At 48.4% G+C, this 13,831-nt stretch overlaps 1 protein-coding gene across 1 annotated transcript in view; it reads right to left on the bottom strand.

Annotated features, from left to right (window-relative positions):
• S100PBP (S100P binding protein) overlaps positions 1-13,831 on the bottom strand; it is a gene marked incomplete at its 5' end in the record, with an annotated part of 87,611 nt that overhangs the window by 22,792 nt on the left and 50,988 nt on the right. Inside the window, one exon of the mRNA XM_082246396.1 lies at positions 12,332-12,416. Within this exon, the coding sequence (XP_082102522.1) occupies positions 12,332-12,416 (85 nt within the window). The remainder of the gene's footprint in view (positions 1-12,331; positions 12,417-13,831) is intronic.

The raw sequence follows: 13,831 nt of genomic DNA, 5'->3' as shown, positions 1-13,831 counted from the left end.
ATGGATGTCTATTAGATTCAAAGGGAACAGAAGCACTCGCAAAATGGCCGCTGCCCATACTAGGCAGCCGCCCAGTCAAGATGGCGCCCGAACCGGTGCCAAATGCCCAGAAAATGGCCGCTGCCCTTACAGGGAAGCCAGATAGGCTGCCCTCACCCAAAATGGCAGCCGAATCGAACGGCGCCAAAGTCAGACAAAACCCAGGAGCTGGCCACCGCAGGGATCCCTCAGAGACACCCCCAGGGCAATGTAATAAGCTCCCCACGCCCCCCACCAGGCAGTGTTACCGCAGAGTGCCCCCAAAGGGGAGGGAGGTAGGGGCCGCATATATCGGCCAGGAGGGGACTCTACAGAGACTGCAAGTTCTGCCTTCTCCTAGGAGGGGGCCCACATGACTCCCCCATAGGCAACTGTCCCAGGGACACGGGGGTAGCATCACTCCCATACCACGGACCGCGGGCTCCGCTCCGATATGGAACACCTCCCACCCTGAGTTGGGGTGCTGTCTGCCAGGAAGGGACGCTGCAACACAGGGCGTCCTGGAGTTGAGACATCCCGGCGAAGAGAGGCTCTCTGCAGGCTCGTCCCCGTCCACAGGGGCACCGTTGTGGCGAGGCCTGGGCGTACCAATAACCTGCGCATGCTCGCTGGCAGGCTGGGACACTTACGATCTAGATTATCCAGTGCAAGGCCAAGCCAGGCTGTCGCTTGTAGTCCTCCAGGAGGATCCCCTGACTAACTAGCAATAGTGAGTGAGGAAAATAACAAAAATTTTCAAAGAAAAAAAAAAAAAAAGACAAAAAAGGTCCCAGCTGGGGAAACCTAGACCTACTCCTGATGCTAGGCAGAAAGAAACTGGAGAACAGTACTGTATGGTTCAGGGTAATGTCTGAGGGACAGCCCCCTAGAGGTGTGTCTTAGTGTAAAGTTTTTTGCTAAATCTTTTCACTGCCTAGCTTACTCCTGCAGAGGGCGCCATTACCCAATGGTGAAGGCATACTGAACGGGCTGCGACTGTCAGAGGACGCAAGAGAAAATAATTTTACAGCAAGTTATTACAAAAATTCAATTTCCTCTTACGTCCTCTGACAGACGCAGCTCTGGAAGTTTCTTCACTAATGGGATGTCCCATAGCAGTGTAGGCATGAGGGGTGGGAAGAATGCAACCAACAACTGTTAACGTTTCAACAAGGCTAAAAAACGTAGCCAACAGAAGCTCAACCAACATCAACAGGAGCTAACCCCAAAACAAAAAATTCACCCCTGAAAGAGAACACTCAGTCTCTTCAGCAAACAGCGGCCTGCAAAACTCTGCGGCCAAAGGAAGCATCCGAGGATGCCATCACATGAATCTTGTAGAATTTTGTAAAAATGTGCACAGACGACCAGGTCGCCGCTATACACACCTGAGCCACAGAAGCCTGATGGCAAAAAGCCCAAGAGGCACTCAGCGCCCTAGTAGAATGGCTACTGCCCTTACATAGACACAGCTTGATGCCCACACTAAAAATGGTGCCGGAAAACGGCGCAAGTGGTCAGGAGCCCAGGCAATGAGGCCTTCACAGGGACCCACCACAGAGCCCAGGGAATGAGGCCTTCACGGGGACCCACCACAGGGGACCCCCCAGGACAAGGTAACATTGTCACATGCCTTCCCCCAGGCGTTAGTCGCCGCTATAGCGCTACCAGCGGGAGCAGGAAGGGCAGGACCCATCCTGTCAGGCCAGGGGGATATTTTAGCAAACAGCCCTTTTATCCCCAGGAGTGGGCCCACAGCATTAAAGCAACCAGTATCAGTGCAACCAGTGTTAATTAACACTGATACTGGTTGCACTAATGCAGCACAAAGGGGTTAATTAACTGCCACTGGTCGGTCACTAATGCATCAGTGACCAGCAGTGGCAATACATTAACCCCCTCATGCTGCATAATGCAAATACCATTGGTAATTAAATTAACCACTTGTCAACCCGTCACAGTACATATACGTTTTTGGTGTATGCCCCTCCTCTATTTTAAAATCATTTGGGGGGACAAAAGTCATTTTCAGTTTTCGGCCAAGGGCATCCTGCATTTTTTGGTTTCGGGCCAGAATTTTCATTTCGGTGCATCCCTAATAGTGAGTAAAGAAAAATAAACTGAAACATTTCCTAAAAGAAAAGAAAAACTGAGTCCGGAGTCCCAGCAGGGAACCTAGGTCCTACTCCTAAGCTAGGCAGCAAGAAACTGAATCTATGAGCAGGTGTGTCTGGAGTCATGTTGATAGGACGGTCCCTTAAGGCGTGCCTAGTGAAAGCTTTCTCTGCCTAGCTACTCCTGAAGAGGACGCACATAACCCATTGGTGAAGAATCTTCCAGAGCTGCGTCTGTCAGAGGACGTAAGAGAAAACGGAATTTTTGTAAAGTCTTACCTGTAAAATTCCTTTCTCTGAGTCCTCCGACAGTCGCCGCCCCTTCATATTCGTCACAATAGGGTTATTGACCTTTGCTCCGTAGGAGTGGCTAGACAACAGAATATGTTAATATCAAAGCTTTTAGCATACCCCACCCCCAGGGGGTGGTCCCCTCAGTCAATACCCTCCTGCTTCCTGCCTCAGTTTCAGTAGCATAGCAGTAGAGTACATAAACAAAACCCCAAAAGAGGGGCGGGGGCGGCGACTGTCGGAGGACTCAGAGAAAGGAATTTTACAGGTAAGATTTTACAAAAATTCCGTTTTCTCTTACGTCCTCCGACAGTCGCCGCCCCTTCATATTCGTCACAATAGGGACGTCACAAAGCAGCGTAGACATGAGGGGTGGGAAAAAAGCAGCCGCGCCTAAGGCAACGCAATACCCACATCAGAGAAAGGAACCTTACCAAAGGAAGGAAACCAACTGGGTAACATGAAAAAAACTTGCTCAACAGGAACAACAACCCAGGAAAGAACAAGTAACCCAGGGATAAAAATACCCCAACAGCCAAGGACCCAAACCAGGGACCCTAAGGCACTGGCGCACTAAGAACTTTGCGGCCAAAGGAAGCATCTGCCGATGCCTGAACATCCACCTTGTAGAATTCTGAGAAGGTGTGAACGGACGACCAAGTCGCCGCCTTACACACCTGGGCCACAGAAGCCCGATGATGACAGGCCCAAGACGTACTCGGAGATCTTGTAGAGTGCGCCTTCACAGGCATGGGGGGAACTTTCCCCTTCAAAGCATAGGCCTGCTCAATGGTCTGTCTGATCCATTTGGCGATGGTAGAAGCCGACGTCATGCCCTTCCGAGGTCCCTCTGGAAGGACAAATAGAGAATCCGTCTTGCGAAAAGGATTCAGTCGATGACAGGTAAACCCTGATCGCCCGAACAACATCTAAGGAATGCAAAGCCACTTCCTTTGGATGTTTAGGCTTTGCGCAAAGCGAAGGCAAGACAATGTCCTCATTGAGGTGAAATTCCGAAATCCTTTTCGGAAGGAAAGACGAGTTAGGACGCAAGACCACCTTATCCAAATGAACCACCAAATACGGAGATCTGCAGGACAAGGCACCCAGCTCCGACACCCTACGCCACCAAAAAGGCGACCTTCTTGGACAACATAGACAACGAGATCTCCCTGATTTTTTCAAAGGGAGCATGTTGCAACACGGACAGAACAAGATTTAAGTCCCATGGAGGCAAAGGCTCCCTCCTAGGAGGGACCAGATGCCGCACCCCTTGAACAAAAGGTGCCAACTAAAGAATTAGACGCCACAGGGCGCTGAAAGAACGGCCAGAGCAGAAATCTGACCCTTAATTGTGGCCAACGCCAAACGCTGGTCCACGCCGTTTGAAGAAAAGCCAACACCCTTGATACTGAGTATGAACGAGGGGAATACCCCCTGGACTCACACCAGGCAAAATAGGCCTTCCAAGTACGGTAGTAAACCTTCCCCGAAGAGGACTTTCTAGCCTTAATCAAGGTGTGAATGACCTCAGGGGATAGACCCCTATCCTTCAGGATCTGGGTTTCAACAGCCAGGCCGTCAAAGCCAGCGACTGTAAAGCAGGATGAAATATCGGCCCTTGAGACAGGAGATTGTCTCGAAGAGGCAGACGCCACGGAGCATCGACCACCAGATTCACGAGGTCTGCGTACCAAGACCGGCGAGGCCAGTCTGGAGCCACCAGAATCACCGTTTTCGGTTCCGAGGCCAACCTCCGAAGGAACCTGGACAGCAGCTGAATCGGTGGAAAGGCATACATCAGATGATACTGATGCCAGGGCGTCACTAACGCGTCTGAGGCGTCTGCCCGAGGATCGCGCGTCCTTGCCACGAACCTTTCCACCTTGTTATTCAGACGAGACGCGAACAGGTCCACATCCGGGGAACCCCACTTCGCGCACAACATCTGGAAGACATCCGGGTGAAGGGGCCATTCTCCCTGGCCCAGGATCTGGCGACACAGATAGTCCGCCTGCCAGTTCTCCACCCCCGGAATGTGAACTGCCGTTATCGCCGGGACGTGCGTCTCGGCCCAAGACAGAATGTCGGCTACTTCCCGAGCCGCGCGGGCACTCCTGGTGGCCCCTTGGTGGTTGATGTAGGCCACCGCTGTGGCATTGTCCGTCTGCATCCGAACCGGACGGCCCTGCAGCCTGTCCGACCAACGCCGAAGATTTATTGCTCGCAATTCCAGAATGTTGATCGGAAGGGCGGACGACTCCTCCGACCAAGTTCCCTGGGTGGACAGAACGCCCAGAACACCACCCCAGCCTGTCAGGCTGGCATCCGTGGTGATCACTGTCCACGAGCAAGGGCGAAAGGACTTGCCCCCCGACACCGCCGGGGACTGGAGCCACCACAGAAGGTCCCTTCTGGTGCGATGACTCAACGAAATCTGGAGATCCAGAGATTGCGGTCGTCCGTCCCACCTGGCCAGAATCTCCCTTTGGAGACCCCGCGTGTGAAACTGGGCAAAGGGTATCGCCTCAAAAGCCGAGACCATCAGTCCCAGACACCTCATGCACGTCCGGAGGGACGAGCACTGAACGTCCCTGAGGGACCCGACTTCTTCATGAAGCTTCCGGAGCTTGTCTTACGGCAGGAAGACCTTCGCCTGGACAGAGTCCAGGATCATTCCCAGGTAAGGAAGACGAACCGACGGACACAGAGTCGACTTTGGAAAATTTATCGTCCAACCGAACTCTTGCAGAGTCTGCATCGTGACGGACAGATCGTTCACCAGGCCCTGACTGGTCGCAGACCGAACCAGAATGTCGTCCAGATACCCCAGGATCGAGATGCCCTGGGCTCTCAACAAAGCCAGAATCCGGCGAAAGCACCTTGGTGAAAACCCGCGGAGCCGAGGCGAGACCAAAGGGCAACGCCACGAATTGGTAGTGATCCTCCGCAATGGCGAATCGAAGGTACTGGCTGGTGACCCTCGAAAATGGGGATGTGAAGGTACGCATCCTTCAAGTCGATGGGAGGCCATGAATTCCCCCGGAACCAGAGCAGCCACCACCGAGCACAGGGATTCCATGCGGAACTTGCGAACCCGCACAAAGCGGTTCAGAGCTTTCAAGTCCAGAATCGGACGTACCTTGCCCTCCTTTCTGGGCACAGTGAACAGATTTGAATAGAATCCCCGAAATCTGTCCCGACGAGGCACCGGAATCACCACTCCCTGAGCCCGCAGGTCCCGCACCGCCAGGTGCAGATCCCGCAAGCGATCCGGAGACAGCTGAAGATTTGAGGGAAAAAATCTGCCCGCCGGCCGAGAGAGAAACTCGATCTTGTATCCAGATCGAACGATTTCCTGAACCCACCTGTCCCGAACGCGGGCCAGCCAGGGTTGAAGAAAACCGAGCAAACGTCCCCCCACCCCAGAACTGGGTGAGGGCGCCCCTTCAGGCCGCATTGTTATGGGCAGCGGACCCGGACTGGCCGGACTTCTGCTTACCTGCCCACGGCTTTTTCTGGGAGCCTTGTCCCTTGAAGGGCTTACCCTTATTAGTGCGACCGAAAGGCACGAAAGGACCCCTGAGAGGGTCTTAACGAAGCATTCTTCTTACCGCAAACAAACTTAGACTTGTGAGTCTGGGGCAAAAGAGTACTCTTACCCCCAGAAACACCCTTGATCAGAGTATCCAAGGATTCGCCAAAAAGGCGAGAACCCGCGTAGGGCAAAACCAGAGTCTTGCGAGAAGATTGGTCAACAGACCAACATTTCAGCCAGATCAGGCGACGGTTCAACACCGCCACACTCTGCAGACGCGCAGCCAAAGGGACCATATCTAGGTCCGCATCACACAAATACATGACACCCTGGGAATCTGATCCACCATAGTAAATGTCGTCGGCGAAACAGAGTCAGCCACCAGAGTGCGCCTGAGCACCTGCGTCCAATCGGCAATAGCCTGGGCTGCCATAATGGAAGCAAAAATAGGCTTCAGCATAGAGCCCGCAACCGTATAAGAGTGACGGGCCAAAGACTCCAATCTCCTGTCCGTAGGGTCCCGGAACACCGGGTATCCTCAGCAGGAATCGCAGTGGATTTATTCAAAATCGCCAACGCGTGATCCACCTGAGGCGGCACACACCACCGCTCATCAGTAGCTGGCGTAAAAGGATAACGCAGCTTGAATCTACTCGGCACAGCAAAAGGTTTCTTCATGTTGCGCCATTGCTCCTCAACAGCGCGCTGAAATTCCGTAGAGCAAGGAAAAACCTGCGACATTTTGCGTTTTCTCTGCGTCCCATAAGAGGACATCAAAGCAGGAGGACATGGTTCATCCTCCAAATGCAGCGTTTGTTTGATAGAAGCAACCAACTCATCCATGATTGCAAGCTCTTCAGACGAGCCAGGGGGAGAATCATCAACCCCTTCCACCTCAGCCTCCCCTTCAGACCCTGCAAGGTCTAGAGAAGAACGAGACCCTGAGAAGGGCACGCCAGCCATAGCATCCCCATCGCCCTCTGAATCAGAGGAAATGGACACCCTGGGCCTTTTTGTGGATCGATCAGCCACCAGCATCTGCACCTGAGCAGCAAGGTTAGCCACAATAGCAGCCAGATCAGCCCCCTCAGGGGAAGCAGCAGCAGCCCCCTACCAAGGAGGGAGGAAACTTGCTTTCCTGAGAATCCATGCCCCAGTAACTCAGAAAAAAAGTAGTATTGCCCCTTTAAGGCCGCGGCGATCGTTCACCGCACCCACAAAACACACTGACCCACCGGGCTAGGAATACAAAAGGCAAGGAATACAGGAATGGAAGGTAAACACCTGGAGAGGTCACACAGGCTGCTGCTTCATCGATCGCTGTCCTCAGAGCAAAAGGAAGTGATGCGAGACTGACCGCCCTCATACAGCCTATGTAAGGCTACACAAACATGGCCGCCGGCCGAGACTATAGAGGCAGAAAACACTGACATGTGGCCCGCGCGATCGCCGCCAAAATGGCGGCATTTGGCGCCAAAAACTGCGCTCTCACCACACAGGATCGGTCACCACAAAACTGTCACAAAAAAATGGCGGACCGCAGCAGCGGCCGCCGCACAGTATGCCCACAACATGTCTCACAAACACGTCCTTCACAGCACACAGCATGTCACACAGCCTGTTACACAGAGCAGAGCATGAGAGCCCCCCCCCTTGCAGCCCACAGAGAGCAGCTATACTGACAGGGAGCTCAGCATTATGCACAGACATGCAGGGTCCCACAGTCCCAGACTGACAACCAAGACAGACAGGTCCCCACACAGAAATATACTTACCATCCGGATGGCGTGGGGAGCCTGCACAAGCGATCAAACCGCTGCACTAGGACAGGGAGAGTCGCAGCCAGGACGCAGTGGAATTGCGGTGCGAAACCGCATGGCGTCCAGTGAGGTAGCCACCTCACCGCAGCATCCCTGCAGCGAACAGGGATGGGTCGTTCATATTTGCCAGGGAAACCTAGCTGAACGCTCAATGGCAGGCTGGGAAGCCACCGGCCCTGAAAACCCCGGATAACCAGGGAGGCCAGCCCGAGACCCAGCACCGCACGATCATCTTCATCAGAAGATCTGACTAGAGCTGAAAAGAAACAGCTAAGTAAAGAAAGAGAAAAAAACTCCAAATAAAATCTAAGAGAGAGAAGAAGCTGAGGCTGAAAAAGCCCCAGCACAGGAAACGTCTAACCTACTCCTGAGCTAGACAAATGAAACTGGGGTAGGAATGCAGGAAGCAGGAGGGTATTGACTGAGGGGACCACCCCCTGGGGGTGGGGTATGCTAAAAGCTTTGATATTAACATATTCTGTTGTCTAGCCATTCCTAGCAAAGGTCAATAACCCTATTGTGACGAATATGAAGGGGCGGCGACTGTCGGATGACGTAAGAGAAAATTCAATTTTAGACTCAACTGACCATAACACCTTTTTCCATGTGCCTCAGAATCTCCAAGGTGCGTTTTGTCAAAGTGCAGTCATGACTGCATTTGGCCTTTGTTGAGGCGTGGCTTTTTTCTTGCAACCCTCCCATACAAGCCACATTTGTGGAAAATTTATAATATTGTTGTCACATGAACACAATGACCCCTCTTTGTCAAATTCCTGCAACTGCTGTAGGCCTCTTGGTACCCTCTCTGACCATTTCCCTTCTGGCACTTTCATCCAGTTTGGAGCCACGTCCTGATCCATCTGTGCTGTACCAAATACCTTCCATGTCCTAATAGAATTCACTGTAATTCTAGTCATTCATGAAGCCTGTGAAATTTTTTTGTATGCATCTCCTTTTGCATGTCCACAATTTTTTCCCGGATATCTTTGGACACTACCTTGCCACCCATAATTGATTGTTTGCTTCAGTTTCACTACTAGGGACTGAAATGATCCAGGCAAGCTCTTTTCATGCTGAGCAAATCAAAATGACCATGGCTGATCACAGTTAAAAGTCAGATGGCTTTGTGTGCCATTGAGAAGGTGATTAGCTACACCTGATTGAGTTGACAAGTAATTTTCAGAATCCTTTCACCAACTCAGTGATTCAGGTTTTGATTTTTTTTTCCCTGACATGTTGACGTTATATCTTTCACTTGGATGTTATAGGTTGCACAGTAATTACGGCTGGATAAAAAAAACTGTCTATTTCAGGCTGCAAAGCAACAAAACGTTATTTATTTTAAATGGGATGGTTCCCTTCTATACCCACTGTAGCGTGAACTTCCCCTCCACTCCTCTCAGTTTACACAACCGGTTAGCTGCACCACAGGCATTTCTTATCAGTCTGTTAATAGGACTAGCAGAATCTAAAACCAATATATATCTTGGTGCCCCATAAAGCTGTCTGACTTGCCCACTTGTATAACAAGAGAGTTAGCAGATACTTGGTCAGAAATTCCTTAGCTGAAGTAGCAATACACATTGCTGTTTCTTTCCTCTGGGAAGAATCTATGATCCCAGTTTTTTCATAAATCATGAAACAGCACAGCCAGAATAAGGACATATCTACCTTCATCAGTTAATTTGTAGCATTTTAAAGCGGAGTTCCACCCTGGAATTTTTTTTTTTTTTTTTTAAATACCCCCGGGACAGTCAGGGCTAGTGCATTCCACAATGGCTAGCCTCTGATCTGTCCCGGGTTGCACTTACCTGTTAGGACAAATACTTACCCTGAAAACATCTTGTCCAGCGCTGCCATCTCAGATGTGGGCAGCTTGAAGCCAGCGAGATCCTCTTCGGCGTCCTCTTCCGCCTTCTTCGGTCCCACGATGCCCTGCGCTGGCCCCGCCGTCACTTCCGGGTCGCGCGCGTCATCCCTCCACAGCTTCTGGGCATGCCCAGAAGCTGTTTAGAAGGGGATGACGCGCGCGGCCCGGAACTGACGTCGGGGCCGGGGCAGGCGCAATGATTCCTGGGAGCTATGACGTTCAGCTCCCAGGAATCATTGCAGAGCCAGGAAGTGACGATGGGCCGTGGCCGAGGAAGTAAGGTAAGTATATTTTCTTCGCTACGAGGTAAGTAAAAAAAAAAAAAATGCGATTAGCCATTTCTTTTTCAGGTGACCCGGAGCGAGAAGATGGAGGCAAGTATAAAATGAGTCCAAAATTTGAGTATACAATTTAAGTCCAAACACCCCTATATTAGAAAACATGGGGATCCACTGGAACACCCTATCCCTCCTGGGTAAATTAGACATCGGAAACATGCCATATTTAGATCCATTTTGAAGCAAATGTTATGCTGGACCATAATATGCAGCTTAGCAGACTAACCTCTAGGCATTCAGAGATAGTAAACTGTACCTGGGATAGTCCAATACAGTGACATCTCAGGGCCACTCCTTAGCCACTTAATTGGTCTCTGTCAACAGCCCCGTGATACCAAAGAAAAAGGGTATTGCAAGCACATTTAAGAGCTCTTGTGTAACATCAAACCAAGGAATATCTGTCAAGCCGTATTACAGCCAATGATATCATCTTGCTCATTGATCAATGAGCAATGATATCATCTTGCTCATTGATCAGACTCTGAAACCAGGACTTGCAAGTATTTCCATGTTCAGCTCCTTTTTATTTCTCTGTTGCATTATTGTCTGTGTTATACCCTTTTTCTGTAAGTATGTTATTTTGCACCATTTCTTAAAGTTTTCATTAACCACTTACCGACCTCCCACCACAGATGTACGTCACTACTTTGACGCTAAATACCGTGGTTAAGGCAGCAGATAGCTGCCATAACACCGGTATTTTTAAAAACAGCGGGTGATCGGCTTTCAGGTAAGGGTGGTCCCAGCGGCAGATTGGCTGCGGGATCACCCTACGGTGCGGCGGAAGAGGTGCCCCCCCTCCCGGTCTCTTTCCCTGCTTTCCGGACCTGCCGGCAGCAGAGAAAATGATCCGGTCCCAGATCCTCATAGACAGGAAGTAGAGTGAGGGCAAGATGGCTCTCACTCGACTCTATGGTCTTGGAGGACCGGAGCGAAGTCAAACATCGTTGCCTAGCAACCGGTTTAAACAGACGATTTTCTTTTAACCATTTTTTTCTTCTTTAGTGTACTTGTGAGATCTGAGGACTTTTTGACCCAAGATCTCACATTAAAGGAGGTCCTGTCGTGGCTATTTCTATTACAAGGAATGTTTGCATTCCTTGTAATAGGAATAAAAAAAAAAAAAAATTGCATTTTTTTTTTTTAAACTGTAAAAATCAAAAATAATAAATAGGAAAAAAAATTAAATAAAATTAAAGCACCTTGTCCCCGTTAGCTCGACCGCAGAAGCGAACGCATACGGAAGCCCCGCCCACATATGTAAACGGTTGTCAAACCACACGTGAGGCATCGTCGCGATTGTTGGGAGTGCGAGCAGTAATTTGAGCCTTAGACCTCCTCTGTAACTCTAAGCTAGTAACCTGTAGAATTTTTTCCAGTGTCTCTTGAAATAATGAAATTTTTAAGTACCAAAGTTTGTCGCCATTCCGCGAGCGTGCGCAATTTTGAAGCATGACATGTTGGGTATCTATTTACTCGGCGTAACATTAGCTTTCACATTATGGAAAAAAATTGGGCTAACTTTACTGATTTCTTATTTTTTAATTAAAAAAAGTGATTTTTTTTCCCCAAAAAATTGCGTTTGGAAGACCGCTGCGCAAATACGGTGCGATAAAAAATATTGCAACAATCTCAATTTTATTCTCTAGGGTCTCTGCTGAAAAGAAATATATAATGTTTGGGGGTTCTAAGTGGTTTTCTAGCAAAAACAACTGATTTAAGCTTGTAAACACCAAGTGTCAAAAATAGGCCTGGTCTTAAAGTGGTTAATAAATCATATTTTAAAGTGTGTTAAAACTATTCTATATTGCACGAATGCAAACAAACCCGTCTCCTGAAGAATGCTACTGTAGTATAAAACTCTGAACATACCTGTATGTGGTGACAGTGAGTGTTAAGACGTTTATGTTAAAATCATAATTGTCATTGCTAATATCGTGAAAGCTTAAAGCAGCCCAATCTGTCTGGTGGCAGTTTGGGATTAATTGCTTAGGTAACTACGCCCAGAGACAATTGCTCAGTTTATTGGCAGTTTATTAGATTGTGGTCCCGCAAGCTGGAAAATCTTTGTGCAGGGTGAGATTGTCATTGTTGCGTATCAGTGACAGCCTGGTGTGAGGTTGACCAGTCATTTGTCACAAGTTTGTGGAAAGGGCAGTGGTCTGACACTGCGTTCTTCACACCCCATATAATTTTTTCAGATGTCTGGAGTCAGAATGACAAAAACTAGACCTCAAATGGTAAAAATACCGGTTTGAAGACTAAAATAGCTCACAACTTCAAGTGTGTATTTACATTTAATGTAGAGTCAGCAAAACTGAGATAGAACATGCTCTTCATACCTTCTAGAAAAATTGGAGGGATGCTGCCAGTCCTGATTCTTTCTGCTGATTTGGTTCAATAATGACGCCAGCTCATGAAAGGGATCTGTCAATACCAGCAAAAAAAAGAAGGGGGGGTGGGGTTATCTCTAGAATAGGTATAGATTTACAAAACTGCAAGCAATCTGGGAGGTAGGCTTTAAGAAAATAAAAACATAGAATTGGTTTAATAATAGACCAGTAAGCCTGACTTCCGAGTATTCTGAGAGAAAACATACAAAGATATACAACAAAGATATACAGCAACAAACAAAAAAAAAAAAAAAAACTTTATAGAATATTTTAAACAGAGAATCATTATTCGTTTATGAAATATAGGTCCCAGTTAATACTACAATTATTTATAGAAAGATACTCAAATCTCCATTTATCTTTTTATAGCGTCCTCTAAGGCTCCATTCACACCTGGGCGTTTTCAGCTCCAAAAACGCTCAAAAGAAACACTTCCAAAAAGCCCAACAAGTAAAACCCCATTCATTTAAATGGCCCCTGTTCACATCTGAGCGTTTTGCAAAACGCCTGTAGATGAAAAAAGTACATGAGCTTCTTTTTGGGCTGATTACCAGCGTTTTTGATAGAGGTCAATGAAAAACGCCTGAAAAAAATCGCGGTAAAATCGCGGTTAAAAAACGCTACGCTCAAGTGTGAATGCAGCCTAACCCCTCCAACTCTGCTGTGCTTGCAAATTGCTTACAATATATTTTTCTTTTAGTGAAAACGCAGCTTTCTGGGCTCCCCCTACAGTATTTTGTGTTGGCCTGGCAGAGTAACAGCCACACCCCTGAGAACAAGTGTACTTACACAGACAGACAGAAAACCAATAATATTCAGAATAGGTTAGTTAGTAGCCATGTATCAGAAGATTTAGGTTAGGTCTAATTCTTTCTAATTAATTGGTGAGTGAAATAGTAGTGTTATTAGAACTCATAAGCATAGGATAGGGACTGATTAAAATACAACTTAGGGCTCCTGTATGATAGTCTAATAAAGTACCAAAACTAGTTGCTTGAGGAATTCACAAGCCTCACAAAGCACACCCACTTAATTTATTTCCCTGACAATCAAATTCTCCTTAGGCTGGGTTCACACTGATTTTGCTGTGCAGATCACATGCGATGTGATTCCTCTCTCTCACATTTTTGTAAATATTTTATTATATCTTTTCATGTGACAACACTGAAGAAATGACACTTTGCTACAATGTAAAGTAGTGAGTGTACAGCTTGTATAACAGTGTAAATTTGCTGTCCCCTCAAAATAACAACACACAGCCATTAATGTCTAAACCGCTGGCAACAAAAGTGAGTACACCCCTAAGTGAAGATGTCCAAATAAGGCCCAATTAAATCACCCCCCCCCCTTCATTAGTGTTACAAGGTCTCGGGTGTGAATGGGGAGCAGATGTGTTAAATTTGGTGTTATCGCTCTCACTCTCGCATACTGGTCACTGGAAGTTCAACA

Source organism: Pelophylax lessonae, assembly GCF_965119305.1.
Source record: "Pelophylax lessonae genome assembly, chromosome: 2".
Taxonomy (NCBI): domain Eukaryota; kingdom Metazoa; phylum Chordata; class Amphibia; order Anura; family Ranidae; genus Pelophylax; species Pelophylax lessonae.
Note: the sequence above shows the minus strand (reverse complement) of the source record. Positions and strands in the feature narration are given on the sequence as shown.